Source organism: Periophthalmus magnuspinnatus, chromosome 11, assembly GCF_009829125.3.
Source record: "Periophthalmus magnuspinnatus isolate fPerMag1 chromosome 11, fPerMag1.2.pri, whole genome shotgun sequence".
Classification (NCBI taxonomy): domain Eukaryota; kingdom Metazoa; phylum Chordata; class Actinopteri; order Gobiiformes; family Gobiidae; genus Periophthalmus; species Periophthalmus magnuspinnatus.
This window is the reverse complement of record NC_047136.2, coordinates 13,181,201-13,197,179: the sequence shown is the minus strand read 5'-3', so window position 1 is coordinate 13,197,179 and position 15,979 is coordinate 13,181,201. Positions and strand designations below refer to the sequence as shown.

The following is a 15,979-nucleotide window of genomic DNA, read 5'->3' as shown; positions in this document are numbered from 1 at the left end:
CAACCAGGACTAAACTAGCACTAGAGTTAAAATACCAGGTCTTAATGATCCAGGGTGAAACCAGGTCTTAATCAGAACCAAATCAAAGCCCAAAGCATTTCTCAACCAGGTCTAATTCAATTGTGTATAACTGGTACTTCATTTTGAGGTCTAAACCAGTACTAAACTAAGTCTCAAAAGTTACTAATTGGGAACTAAACCAGGATTAAACCTATTTCTGTAATGATGAAACTGGACTAGGACTAGGAGTAAACTAGCAATAGGACTAGTTTCAGGTCTTAACAAGGACTAAATGAGGCATCAATCGTGTCTTACCTAGTTCTCAACCAGGTCTGATTCAGGATTTAATCATGTATAAAGCAGTTCCTATTTTGAGGATCTAAACCAAGACTAAAACAAAACCTAAAAGAGATTATGTATCTAATAGTCCTGGGCTGGACCTAGAACTTAACCAGGATTCTTGGTCTACCCCAGGACTAAACACTGTGTGGGACCTTGTGTCAAAATGAGTCTATTAACCATTAACCATAATGAGTCATAGTCATAGTAATTTAAAACATACATGACATAAATAGGAAAGACGGGAGGAGTAAGTTGTAAAAACATGAATGAAAGATGCCAAGCTTAAAGAACAATGTCCGCCCACTGCGTCCCCACATGCTCCACTGTCAACACACACACATTAGTGGTAAACCTCTTTTGGCTCGTCGAGTGTCACATGGTACACATAAGTAGAAAGAAGTTGTTGAGAGAAAGAAATATGACAAGTTTTGAACGCATATAAAAAGTCCGACATTTTTAACCACAATTGCAAAGTTGTCGTTTTACCTTTTTTTGAACATGTGCCTTGTTTACGATTAAAAGCAGTAGTAGTATTATTACCTAGTTAATAGTATTAGTAGTACTGTATAGCTGTAGAATACCTAGTAGTGAAAATGTATTATTAGGTACAATTGAAAGTAGTAGTAGTTGTAGTAGTAATAGCAGAAATAAGTATTATCTAGTGGTGAAATTTTTGTGGGATGAAAAAATTACAAGCAGCTTATTCTGTTGTCCTGGAATCACCCTACATTTTTCCGCACATGTTGACTGAATTAAAACATTTGCTATGAAACCTTCAGAAATAGATTTTTATGAGCATGAGGCCCCAGAGCATCGTAGTCTTTTTTTTATTACAGTTGCTTATATCACTAGTGGAGGTTATATGAGGGGAGTGAGATCTGCCAGTGAGATTGCAACACATTACATTAGACGTGGTGTAAGGAGAAGGACATGGGCCAGGGACTAACCCAAGAAATTGTGAATCAGCTGGGACTGGCACCAAAAAAACTGATTTCTGTTTGTTTATAGTATGATATTGTAGCAACATAGTTATTGAAAGGGAGTTGTAATGGTCAGACAACCTTTGCTGCACCTGCTTGTTTCACTGGCAGTGGTTCAATAAATATCATTGACTGTATTGACGTAAACACTAAATTACATTCATATAGGCCTATTTTGTGCTTAAAATATAGTTTTCTTGAAATGTTTATAATTCAGAGTCAGTGGGATTGTACTATGGGCTGTTGTTGTTTGAAGAATATCCTAATAGAGTTCAGGTTTTATTGATTAGACATGTAGGTTGATAGTCCAAGAGTTAATTTTTTTATGATAAGCATATGCTATAAATCCACCTTGGCTGTATGTCTTGTGCAACAGCTAATTCAGAATATTGCTCTATATTTTAATTTAGTCTAAATAAGTAGAGTAACATCTTGACAGTAATGTTTAAGAGGAATTTTGTTGTAACAATACCTTGGACCTCATAAAACCAGACCTGTGAAAACGACTTTCCTTACTCTATTGTTTGTGCATGTTGTTGGCTTAGTACTCTATATTTATTTTGTACTTTTGGGACAGCCCCTGGCAGTCTGTTTGTGCCATCTTCTAAAACCTTTATAGTCACGTTGGGATTTTTAAGACTTAATGTTTTTGAAAATAGGCCAGTACCTGCTCGTAAAGTATTTCCCAACGCTACGCAAAAAGAGAAGATAGGCGGCTCTGTTCTAGTTATTTATGATCTGCAGCTGTTGGGAAGGTACAGAGGATTTGATTTACAGCGCGGGTGAAGCCTCGCAACGTAAAGGCGCAGTTCTTCTCGCTTCTGTGAAATGTTACACCCAAAAGTTATAATGGAAACCAACGCAAGTCTCTCATAATGGGTTTTCTAGTCAGTCCTGTTCCAGCTCTGCTCTCCGGGCTCGCGCGCTGTTATGTAATTTTGGTGTGCTCTGCTAAAATTGAGACTGGTGTAGCTATGTGCAACAGAAGTTTCCAGGGACGTTCCTCCTTGAAGCAAGCGCCTTAATGGCTTTAATGTAGGATTTACGCACGAAAGAGCGCGAGTCTAGGATGAAGACACTTTTTGGCACACAAAACAAAAGTGGGCTGGGCTTGTGGCATAGTGACTGCAATCCGAGACGACACTGTTTTTTCTGCTCCTCTGCATGTGCCCCTGAGAGGAGAGGGGAGAGAGTTTGGAAAGCTGGAGTAACTCGCGAGGGGGAAAACCAGCAAAGTTTTGGGGGCGTTTCAGAGACGGTCCAGCGCGGTTTTGCTTTTACGCACCGCGAAAACACAACGGGACCATGGCCGAGGTGGACGAGACTCCGCGGGCTGTCGAGCCGGTGTGGTGCGGGCTCGTGTACCGCCGGACCAACTACATCCACGAAATGAGCTGCGGCGAAGTGGGAGCTCATCTCTACGGCCGAATGTGCTGCGCAGGTAAGCGGCGATACCATCCTTCTGCGCGCGCGGTTTGGAGTGGGAGGTCCGGCAAAGGAGGGGCGACCAGTGGGCTGAATAGTGGCGTTAACTTTTTATTTGCCACCTCCCACCGCACGAGGCGAGTGTATACGACAAGTGCAGGCTATTTTAGTGGCTTAACACGTGTTGATACGTATAAATATCAGTCTAGACCAAGGCGCATAGTAATAAAGTTATGACTGCTTTATTTACTCTCAAGGTCAGTGAAAGTACAACCTGTTACATTATGGAAAATTAAATCCACATGTCGACTGCCTCCTTCTTATAAGTTATATTGAAACGTGAAACAAAATTCTAGTGATAATATGTAACTTAATGTGTGTATCTTGCATGTATTCATCAATTACATAGCCCGGGGACATCACTTGCTTGTCTCAGATGCAAGTATAAAAGTATAGGTTTCATTTTGACTGCAACTATTTGAGCTATTTAAAGCACGTTGTCTCAATAAGTATACAGTTTCATATTTTCTTGTATGACTTGGTTCTCTTGTTGCGGCTCTATTCACAGTTGTATATTGACACCAAAACATAAACCATGAGTGATCAGAGTGTGGCTTGGGGCTGATAACATGTTAAAGCAATAGTTTCAAAACCGCAGCAGGTGTACAATCCCAGTGTTTGTTTCATTTATTTCATTCACATTCACTTAAGTGGAAATGAGGGGTATGTTGCCACCAGATAAGTTACCTTTTACAGGACTTTAGCTTATGCAGAAAGAAATTTACAGGTTCTATGTAAACTAATATAGCTAAATCTGAATTATTTGGCTATATGCAAACTTAAATTGCTCCATATTTTATAGACCAAATTCCTAAGATTTCCTTGACGATATTTTATCACTTTAATTTCTATGGAAAACACAAAAATATTAGCTTTACAAATCATTTTTCAATTCAGTCTTAAAAGTTCTGGTTACTTTTAATATTTTGATGTACTTTTTATTAGCTTTTTGTAATTCAATGCAGTTCCACATTTTTTCATATACAGTATTGTCCAAAAACCCCTGTACAACTCAACTTGCCTTTCTGCCCTAACAAAACTTCAGACCGTTTTGAACGCTCCAACTATATTATTCCTAAGTCCCCACAGTGTTGCTCTTTGACATCACAGTAGCTTTAGGTTACATTTTCCCCTCATTTCTCTCTTCGAGGTCTTGCTTGTGACTTCCGTGTGTTTTTACTGCGTTGCCATAGCTACCTCCCTCAATAACTCGACAAACATCAACACTGGGTCGGCCATATTGACTTTAGACTTTGCTGTCCCTTTCCTCGTCCAACCGTAGCTTCGTATTACAGCCAACTACTACTCTCTCTACACCTGTTAAGTAAAAACACCTGGTTTTTGTTCCCTGCTGCAGTACGCTTATTTGGACTCAAGGGGGAGACATTGTAAACAGAGATGCTAAGGCTTTTTGGGCCACATTGGCAGATCTTACACACTGTAATTATCCGGGCGTCATATTTTCTTCACCACAGAACTGAAAACACCATGTGGAGCTAATTGCCTGTGATTAGCGAAACTCAAAACTCCCAGTTCACAGGATTTGAAAGTGGTCGTTTGCCTAATTATTAACATCAACAAGAAGAAAAGCTATTTTGACATGATAATAATAATTTGTAGTTGATCTATGTGGATAGATCTGCTGTTTAGTAGGTTTTAGGTTTTAATTATTCCTGGTTGCGAACTATTTTGAAAGTAGTGTGTCACTTCTTTTTTGAGCAACCGAAAATAAATTATACTGTGGAACATCTCAAACAAGGCAATTACATCTTCGTGGAAACAAGCAGGTATTGCAGAATGGTGTTGTCATGATACTAAAATTGAAAACTTTATTTAAATCGTAGTACTTTCTTTTATATTACCTTGTGACCTTATATCTGTGTAATCCCTCAGTCGTCCAAGTAGGTTCTGTCCACGGCCATGTACTAGTCTATGTGTCTTATACTTGTTCTGATACAGCTCATTCTAAACTTATTTAGGAAAGGTTAATTTCTGTGATATGACTTTTTTAGTATCAATACTTGCTCAAATGATTATCTAATTTTGATACTAGTTTTAATATCGATTAGTATCAGATTTTTGATACTTTTGACAACCCTATTGCAGAGTTTAGACTTTAGTTTAGAGTTTAGACCTCTTTTATTCCAATTTCTTACCTCAACACATGAACAAAAACCTTTCTTGATAATGTTGATGAGAGCTGGAAACATAATAGACTGTATCTATTTTCACAGCTTTGGTCCATGTTTTCCTATTACTCCAGCTGCACCTGGTTCTCTCTCTCTCTCACTGTCTCTCTTTATCTTTCTCTCTCTCTTATATTGTTTTGATGGAGCAGACTATCACGTTTTGTCAGTCTTGCCTGTCTCCTTGTGTCCCGGGGCGTCCTGTTCTCCTCTTTCCATTAGCTTTTGTTTGAACACAAACTTGCGGTAGTGGTGGAAGATGATATATTCAGTCTAACCATACTCTAAAACTGAACAGTAATAATAATAATAATAATAATTATAATGATGATGATGATGATAATAATGACAACAACAATAACAACAATAATAGAAAAGCATATAATACAGTCAAGCACACTTTCACTTTCAAGTAGTTTACTTTAAAATATACTTAAAATTACACCCATATAAACAAGTGCTGTTGCTAAACTACGACCACCCATTTACTTACACATAATCTTTGCATCTTATAGTGACAAAATATTCTGTTGCTTTTACTGCTGTACTTACAATCTAACACAAAATACAATACGCTCAAATGATTCCAGGATGCTGTACTAGTAGTAGGATTTAAATTACTGTAATATATATTAAAATACCCAGAATGTGCATTTTCTTGATGTTGGATTGCAAGTTGTGACTTGCTCAGAGGCACAGGGGCAGGACAGATTGTGGTGGGTCAGGGCAAGAGACGGCTCCCCCTGTTGCAGAGGAGGGTGGACGCGCCCTGAACTGGAATGTCCCACAGTGAAATCTTCTCACGACAGAACTGTCATCATAAAATACAGAGCAGTTCAACTAAACATGTGTATTACTGAGAGCGAAAAGTGCAGCCAACAGGATGAGTAACTAAACTCTTTTTGCTTGTTATGATGGGAAGGTTAAAAGTATGACATTTAAAAAATCACATTCCTGGTATTAAAAGTTATTTCTGTCAAATGCGTTTTGACACAATTTTGAATATTTTATATACGTACAGTGACCAAAAGGACATTTATTTTTAGAGGAAAAACCTTTATTTTACTACATCTGTATTTATGGCTTTTATTTGGCGATGCTGCATTCTCCACTTTTAACACTAGATGTTGCCAAAAAAGACAAAAAAAAAAAAAAAAATCACATATACATACTTTTCAAATTGTATAGTGTGTTTAAGTGTATTTAATATGTAATGTAATTTTACCATTAGAAAAATATGAACTTGCAATTGAGTTATTAAAACAAAGAAAGAGTAGAGATTGAATCTTAAAAATAAAGGAATAGCAATGACAAATACAATTGCCCCAAATGTTTTCACCAGACTTACGTCACCTTCAGCGATGCATAGCAGATAACCGAGGCGTGAAACCATGTGTAAGAGTGTATTAAAAGCACATTCAAAAAGGTCGTAACTGTGTAAATCTGCTGGATGCACTTGTTGAAACAGGGCTCAAAGGATCTGGTCGGGTCTACAGTGGATTAATACCTGAATTAGTCTTGTCCCGACTGGTCCCCTCCCTCCCCAGGCATCCCAAACACGTCTTTACTTTATGGACGGGTGTCAAACTGGCCTCAAAAGTGCAAGTTTGAACACCTAAGCTTAAAGACAGCTCAGTAAATTGACTGCCAGTGTTCTGTATAGAGCTCTTTCTTTGTTTAGAGGTTATTATGTACCTTTTCAGGTGGAGGATCTGCTGCCTCCATAAAGATATTATTGCTTTACTATATGTTATATTATTCCTAAAATGTTCCACAGGATGACATTAAACTCATCATTCTCTATGGAGACATCCAAGTGATGCCTCAAAGCAAAGTTACAGGTCATATCTGTGGGCGGGGTACCCTGCACCTGTAAGAATGCAAGGTATTTATGGGAAATAACAACACCTGTTTTGCAGAACAAATAATTTTAATGCAACACTGTCAAACATTGTGAGCAAAGCAGTAGCATCTCCATTGGACAAGCAGCCACCAGAAAAGTTACATAGTATTTACATAGAGTTTAAGATAAATATCCTAAATAAAAAAACAACTTCAATAGACACGTTTTTGCAGTAAACTTGTGTTGGACATCTTGGTCACTTGAGCAGTTAAACATGTTTCAGTGATTCAAAGGCTCAAATGCAACAATCACCCTTTTATTTTCAGCCCATGTTCACAGATAAGCACTTGTTTGGAAAGAGCCACAAAAGTTTCTTTGTTTTTGGACTTGGACCAGAAGTGTTGTCTATTTACACCACAGACAGAGTGAATAGTCTGTAATTCTCCCATTCATTCATATAGTTCATTTAGATTCCATGCATTTTGTTGAGATTTCTAATAGCATTTTTAGCTAGTCCACATTATCCAATTATTGTAAATGCTAAAGTCTAAGCTAGTGCTTCTCAAACTGTAGTATGTGGACTGCCTCTGGTGGTACACAGCAGTTTGAGTACTAGTATTTTCAGACAAATCTGTAAATGTTTTAGTCGTCCTTTGCTTACTGCCATACCCTCCGTTTAGTCTGGGCTAAGTATGTAATCATTCCTTCCCTTATATTCCATTTAATTTTGCCAATAAATAAATGTCCGCGTAATCCCTCAGTCGTCCAGGTATGCCAGAGGGGGTAATGGGTACTGTTTACCCGGGGCCTAGTGCGCAGAGGGGTCCTTCACAAAGTCTCTAATGGGCATTTTTCATTAGAAAACATGTAGTGCGGCCCCACCAACATAATTTGTACCCAGGACCCAGAATTTGGTGCTACATCCTTGGGTCTTAGACATCATTTACCTACTATTTATAACTCCATCCTCAGACCTAAATCTGAACAAGGAAAACAGTAGGACTAGGGAGTATGCCAACAGGTGTGAGGGCACCTATTAGGGGCCTGAATGATTATGATATAATATGAAATATATGATATATGATTCAGGCACAGTTCACCAGAAATCTGAGCAGAACTGAAGAAGCAGCTTGTATGAGCAGCAAAACGGCTTCACTCAAAAATATTTTTGCCCAGGTGACAGAGTTGAATTTTTCTTTTACAATAAATAAATGGTCTGCCATGGTGAAGCAGAGCCCGCGCAACTAATATTTGTGTATAGGAAAACCTGTATTTCCATTTTCTCGAGTGCAATAGTGCTCTCACAATATAACCATAGGTTTTATATCCAGATTTCCTCCCATAATTAGTTTCATTATATCTTTGAATAACCCTCTTTTGGTCGTAGCTTCCCTTGTCTTTCTCCTTTGCTATGGAAGCCAAAGCGACTGTGCCAGTTGTAATTGTGTTCAGATGGCGGTGGGTCTTGATTGTAGCGTGAAGTAGAAATGCAGAAGATGTATTTTTCCAGTGTATTTGAACAGAGGGCTCATTGACAGTGTGGTGGTCTGTGGTTGAACAGATCCTTACGTGGCATCTCCAATCGTCCCACGCCCGACCACACTCCTCAGACTGAATGCACTGAGCTGAGGGGACAGGCTTCACTGGTCCACTGCTGACAGAGCAACTCAGTAAGGGACAGTATTATGTCAAATTAGTGGTCAGTCAGTATAGATTTACATACAGGTAGAGAAATCCTAATTACCTACTAGCTGTTATATTTAAACATTGGTATATATTTATCTTTTACTACAGAATCCTATTTTTTCTTCCAGTGGGAAATGCATGTATAGCAAAAATGTCTCTAATGGGTATTATTTGATTGAAAACAATTTCTAATCTGCATGTAAACCCAGTCAGTTGTTTGTATTTTAATTTCTTGTTAACTATAGCACAAATTGGACAAAAATGTAATGTAAATTTGGGGAGACCATTGGAGTGTTTTTCCATACCAGCGATTTAGTACACTTTGGCAGAGTGGTTAGCATTTTTCCCCTCACAGATGTTTGTGTCAGTCAGTCTCACTTGTGGAGTCATGCATGTCCCGCGTTGTGTTGTGTTTATATAAAATAATCTTAGCTGCCTGAATGTGCCAATGAGAACCTGTCCTTAGGCATAAAATTCATGCCTTAAAAACCACATCTAAAATTAGTCTCAAAAGAAGTCAAAAATTTGAAATGTGAATGATTGGACTAATGAAGAGTGCTCTATTTAAATGCAAATTTGACAATTAACAAGTTGAATAGGTTTCGTATTTTATTGCTTTCTGACAGATTACAAATTCATGCCAGTTGTGTTACCGTATTGGGCGACTTTCAAATAGTTGCCTGTGTCAAGAGTTATGTCAAACAGGCTGTAACTTGTACCATACCAGGACTCCAAAGCATTGCTCTTTTTTGCGCATTTCCAGCTATGTTTTCTATGTTATTCTAGGATAGGTGTGTGCTACTCTGGTCTAGAACGGGGGTCCCATTGGGTGTGGTTTGGGTGGGTGAGGTCGAGGAGGAACGTCCCTATATTACTTGACTTCAGTGTGATTGATGACAGCTCAGACAGCGTTGCCCAAGGGTAGGCATTTTGCAAGAGTAGCCGAGGTGAAAAAAAATCATAGCTTGGTGAATGTAGGAAAGGAAGAAAGCTGTGCAGAGTGGACTGAACACTCCCACAAAACAACAGGAACTGCATTGTAGAGATATAGTCACACAGTAGCCAACGTTGCTGCTAAGAAGTTGAGTTTTATTTAGTTTTGTGGTCAGATTTTGCCAAAATGGACCCGCGATTCAGGAACTACTCGACTGACAGCATGGGCAGCGATGTTGTCTTCATAGATGAGATGCAATATCAAGCCATGTTACGGGCTTCTGCGCACAGGAAAGGTATGCAGAAATATGAAAAACCTTTGCTGAATTATTCTCCATATTTGCTCATTTGGAATTTTTATGTTGAGTTGTAGTATTGTGGTGGTGGTCTTCCTCATGTCACATAAATCAAGCCCCTCCCCTGTCATGAAATTTACGATTTTTATTGGTTAGTGCAACTGACACCCATTTTGGGATGTAATGCATTAATTTTAAGGAAAAAAATGCTTTGGAGGGAATTTTTCTTGTCTGAATGAGAAACGTCTTACCATTTATCACTGCCAAAGTTTCAATAAGTTATTCACAATGTAAATTCAGTCATTGTCAACGATAAGCTTTTATAAACTTTTAACTTTTTACCATACTTGACGAATGGTACCCTCAAACTGCTCCTTCAGGCTGTTTATGTCTCAATATCACAAAGTTGTTTTATCTTTAGCACAATGCAAGACTGTGAGCGGACCAAATATCTTGCGTCTCATGTTCTTAACAGCGTCTTGGCTTCAGCAATGAAAGTAAGAATCTAGAGTCTTGAAGTTTCTGTCCTGAGCTCGAGGCTACAAAAATTCTCCACAATTCACAAATACATTATTTCAAAGAAACACACGCCGCTCCCGTTTGCTTTTCCAATCCGAGTTTTTCACAGGTTGAAGTTTAGGAATGTTAAGTGCACCGCTGTCTGACCTCAATGCCTCTTGAAGAACAACCTCGTCTTGTGTTAGAGAAAAAACATTAACATCTATCATGTCAATAGGAGGGTTCAAGATGATTTTGAGTTATTTGGAAAATGACTTGAATTCTGATTGTTTGTCATATCATTTGAATCATTCTAGTTTTAATTTAATCGTGTATTACATTCATTACACACATTGCAACATTTAGATATAAACTTTTGGTTCCACCCACTTTCATAATTTAAAGTTGGGCTGTTCCAAAAATCGAAAGGTGCACTGTGTAACTGTAATTTCCCCATGTGGGACAAAAAAGGTTTATCCTGTCCTAACCTTTCTGCTGGAGTATCCACCAGCTGCTTGTCCCCACATATTACGGCTTTGAAAATGGCTGAAATGTTCCACAGTACCACATTTATTACATCTATGTAGCATGTTTTTCATTGCTCAAAAATCTCTTGAAAAAAAGCCTTCTGTGAGCTGGCCTGGTGGTGCCTCCTTTTTGTCTCAATGGAGTTTAAGTTTAAGTTGTGGAACATTTTATACAAAGCAGTAACATCTCCATGGAGACAAGTAGGTAGCAGACACTTAACCAGAAAAGTTACATAGTGTACGCTTAAGTCAAGAAGTCTAAAATAGTTTCCATTGGCAGATTAAAATGAATTCAGCTCAATAGATTCCCTCTTTTTCATAGTTTCATAGTGTTATAAAATGGTCTAATTGAATCACAAGGCCGTGAGTCACAGTGAAACGTTATGATGCCATGAAACGCACGCACCACACGGCTCTTCTGCTTTTTGTCTGCTCGCAGTCTGTTTGATCTGAGAAATCAAACCGCTCTGTGGGAATGACCACTTTACAATGCCATCATGTGGTTCTACTGTCTGGTATTCATTTACTTTTCATAGCTAAACACAGACAGTTTGATTCAGAATACAGATCTATACAGTGTCATTTTCTAGTGTCTAGTTGCAGACTTAGAAACGATTAGTAACTGACATTTTGCAGACAAGACAACAGAAAATGAATGCTTTTTTTATATAATAGTAATCATAATTATTAATCAAGGTTCAGGATGGTAGTGTCTTAATTGTCCCTGTGTGAAATTATGCCCTCTGCATTTGTCCCATTCTTCAAAGATACTGGTCAACCTGTCAGGAGCAGTGGGACCCATCTCCAGAGTTTTAGTTTTAGTCAGGACTACCTTGCTAATATAGTAAATGTGCTTGTCCCAAACCAGGATAAATCAAATGCAAATTGGTTAGTCAAAAGGGGTGATTTTTTTTATTTATTTTTTTTATTAATAAACAGTATTTTGTTTGTTAAAATGGTCTGTGGTAAGTTTGCATTCTTTAAAGTCACTTCCCATTGTTTACATTAGCTTTAGTTATGTAATAATCTCCTTGTTTTGACTGTCCCACCTGCACGGTAAAATCTCCTGATAATTATCTTTTTACGGCACATTGACTCCACACAGTCCTCGTCCCGCATGTGTTCTCTGTGGTATGCAGCATGTCTCCTGCCTGATTCACTGTTGAACCAAACCCAAAACTGAAATAAAAGAACAAGGTGGGACATGTCAGGAGCACAGATATTATATTGAAATGCATTATATAATATTATATTATATCATTTTATATAATTTATTTTATTTATTAGTTTTTATTACTATACTACTACTGTATAATTGAGGGTATTTTTAGTGATTGTTGACGAGTTATTATTTGAGGGAACTGTTTGCTCTTGGGAAAGCCTTTCTAGAGTTGTGTCAAACTAAGGGTTGTATGTAAGTTAAATACACGGGTTGTTATTGCAAATGTATGTTGATCATCCTAAGTAGTGTAATGATTGCTCAATGGTGAACTGTTAAAGCGTGAGAATATTTGCATGGAAGAAGGCACATCAAAATCTCATATATTGCAACTTAACACAAATGGCTGTAAACGTATAAAACAGACCACATTTCAATGAGGGTACAGTTCAGTTAGTGTATGCCAAATTTTTATATGATACCCGAAAGTAGTCCTTTTAAGTCCATATTATATTAAAATACTGCGTTTTCTTTGTGTTTTTACAGATGAGCGGGACAGAGTTCAGAAAAAGACATTCACAAAATGGGTCAACAAACACCTGATAAAGGTAAGACAAATAATCAGGACAAAACTGGGATAACATCTGGACCTAAACCATGACGAGCAAGACTAAACCAAGACTTAACTTGGACTAGAACAGAACCAAACCAAGCCAACATGCAGGACTAAACTGGGTTCAAAACTGTGTCAAACTAGAGAATATAAGTGTTAGTTTAAGATGAAAATGAGGACTTTTACATCCTGAAAATAACATGTTTCATTGTAGTTTCATCTTAGTTACGAACTGGTTAATGCAACTTGTTTGTTTGACAGTTTTTAATAATACTTATATGGCACAAGATTTCATTTATAACACTACTAAGACCTTTTGAAATGAGACTCTTGTCTGAGGTTTACCACTACACCTTTACTCTGGATGAAACACCTGGGGTCCACCTGTTTTTGTACAATTCCAACAAGAGCCTATTTTAATTTATCAAAAGTTTCTGACAGAGAGCTCTTCCCTGGAAAAAGCGTACCACTTTTTATTTTGGCATAAAACTATTTGGAAAAGACCAAAGACATTACAGAAAAGAGAAATGCCTACATGTGGTGCAAGTCATGGTTACCTGCAATCGGTTTAAATCGTCCAAAAAATAAAAATAAAAATGGTTCTGCTTTGGTCAGGTTTAACATCTGTTCTCCAGATGCAAGAGAAATATGAACTATGTTACTTTGTGCTAATGCTAAATGTAGTTCATGCTAAAGAGGTCATAGGATCCTGAGGGACATATGGTAGTTATGTATTGTATTGTATAGTAGTAAGTATTGTCTCAGTAATATATCTCGTTATTATGTTAAAACTAAATAGGCTTAGTCTTAAAATATGGTGATTTTGACAATACAATACCTAATTTTTACACTACATAATTGGGTGCAAAAGGAATGTTGACTATCTTTACATTGAAATTGTTTGATTTCAGCATGCCTTTGTATTTGTATAGTATTGTATATGTGTTTAAAGTAAGTGCGTAATAATAATTGGTAACAGTTCACATGGGGCTTCAGACAATAGACAGATTTTTTTGATAAAGTAATAAAACATTTAATCATTGAATTAGAGCCAAATATTTTCTGTTAAACAACACCCGTACGACTCTCACGCTCTTTAAAGTTTTTATAAATGTAACATGAGTTCTTTTGAAAAATAATGCTTGACTTGTGCCAAAATTACTGACAGTAAAAAAAAAATCACATCTAAAATTAAATGTAATAAGAAGGTGCACTTTTGATTGTAGAGCAGCTTCACGTGATCATTTATTTTTTCATAAACTGTGTCTTATTAGACAAAGCGACGTTAAGTCAAATGTCTGCTTTTGACACAGTTCAGAGGTCAGATTTTGCTCCAGACTTTTCTCAGACTCTGGTCCAAAGTCCTGGTGTGGGTTTCATGTGGATCGGTGCTCTGGATGACCTCTGTGATTTTTGGACCAATGTCCCAAAACAGGATCATAAGACTCCACAGGACATTTATGATTCAGCAAGTTTATTAATAGTCAAATTGCCCTGACAGCACATATCCAAAATCAGAGCTGGTTTAGTTCTTGGTTAGACCTGGTTTAGTCCTGGTTTAGTCGTTGGTTAGTCCTGTTTTAGTCTTGTTTCAGTCTGTAGTTAGGGTTGGTATAATCTATGGTTAGACCTGGTTTAGTCCTTAGTTTATTCCTAGGATAAACCTGGTTCAGTCCTGGTTTGATGTGGTTTAATCCAGGTTTAGTCTTTGTTTAGACCTGTTTTATATTTTAGCTAGGCCTGGTATAGTCCTTGGCTATACCTGACTTAATCCTGGTTTGGTCCTTGGTTGGATCTGGTTTAGTCCTGATTTAGTCCTTAATTAGTCGTGGTTTAGTCAAATGGACAGGATTTGTGAACTAATGGAGCCATCATTGCTCATATTGCTTTATAAACTGAAAGGATTTATTCTACAATTTTATTTTTTTAAATGTTGGGTCAAATTACACATCTTTGTCGTCATTTCTATTTTCTCATAAACCCACTCCGTTTTGTGTTTTTCTCATAAGCTCTTGTCTTGTTCCATCTTCTCCTCTCTCTCTCTTTCCTCCTCCTCTGTCAGCACTGGAAAGCTGAGGTAGGTGCAGCCTGGACCAGAGTGCTGTTTTTGGACACATTTTTGCATGTCCCTCAAAATAAACACATACATTTTTCCTCCCAAATCGTTCACCATTCCCTCCTTTTTACCTCTTTTCTTTGTCCGTCACCATTCTTTAATTATTTAGACTTTATTTCAAATTGTGCAGTTATAACATGTGAGTTTGAGAATTTTAACTGCGCTATACTCAACCACTTCCTTTTACAATATGTATTCCTAAAACGCAACAGTGATATCACTCCTAAGTCATTTATTTACACTATTATGGAGATTGCAGTTGTGATTCTTAAACATGAGTTAATCAAACAGATGGCTGATTTTGAAATGATCTTGTCTTAAAGGTGTACCATGTAACTTTCTGATTGGGAGTCCCCCACCTGTTTGTCCACAGTATGGTATTAAATTCTATGGAGACAAGCTGGTTGCACCAACAGGCCAAGTTGCAGTCAGATCTGTGGAGAGGCAGCCCAGCTCACTTTAAGAATGCATGTTTTTTGAGACAGTAGAAGCACATGGAACTGAAAAAATGCTAGAAATGTTTAAAACCTTACTGTGGCATTTCTGTGGACATAAGCAGGTGGAGATCCCCTCACCAGAAAAGTTACCTGGTGTACCTTTAAGTTTATGCCACATTTTAACTACAAATTATTTAGGATCCATAGGGGTTTAGGATCTTTCTAATAACCATGTAATATTTTCCTTATAAAATGCTACAAAAAGTTCAAATGAAACTACCTGATTTGAAAGTCAATTTTATTTATGCTGTTAATGAGACAGTCTCTGGAACCAACCTGAAATTGCCCGTTTGCAAGCATTTGTATTTGTCTTTAGAGGTGTGTTATAATCATAGTTTGTGACTAAAATGTGTACATTTCTTTGTCTTTAGTCCCAGAGACACATCACAGACCTGTACGAAGACCTCCGAGATGGGCACAACCTCATCTCGCTGCTGGAGGTGCTCTCTGGAGAGACACTGGTGAGGAAATATTCACTCTTCTGTAATTTTCTTTAAACCAAAACTGTTAATATTGCTAGAACGAGACGCTGGGAGTGAGTTGTCCAAATCTGAAAACATGTGCTCAACAAGGACCTTGAGTGCAAACAGGAGAAAAAAAAATCGTGTTGCTTTATTCAACTACGTCAGTGAGTTTCAGCTCACAACTCAATCTTCATCAAGTTGTTAATATTGCTAGTTTGAGCTCCAGATTTTGGCCTTTTTCAGAAGAATTTCCCTTTAAAATTGACAAACTGCACTGTAAATAGCCTTGTTATTTAGGGGCAGACAAATCTACATCTCTCTAATAACAATAACTTGCTCATTTAACCTATATTT

The 15,979-nt window shown here is 37.6% G+C and overlaps 1 protein-coding gene across 22 annotated transcripts in view; it reads left to right on the top strand.

The window, feature by feature from the left end:
* The window catches only part of pleca (plectin a), a 113,337-nt gene that overhangs the window by 58,951 nt on the left and 38,407 nt on the right, over positions 1-15,979 (top strand). For 9 of the 22 annotated variants that reach the window (XM_055225447.1, XM_055225449.1, XM_055225451.1 and 6 more), the window contains exons 2-3: positions 12,482-12,543; positions 15,533-15,622. In XM_055225447.1, the coding sequence (XP_055081422.1) occupies positions 12,482-12,543; positions 15,533-15,622 (152 nt within the window). Of the gene's footprint in view, positions 1-2,405; positions 2,764-9,527; positions 9,752-12,481; positions 12,544-14,610; positions 14,626-15,532; positions 15,623-15,979 lie in introns of those variants that run through there. The other 13 variants (XM_055225441.1, XM_055225443.1, XM_055225450.1 and 10 more) reach the window with 7 other exon arrangements.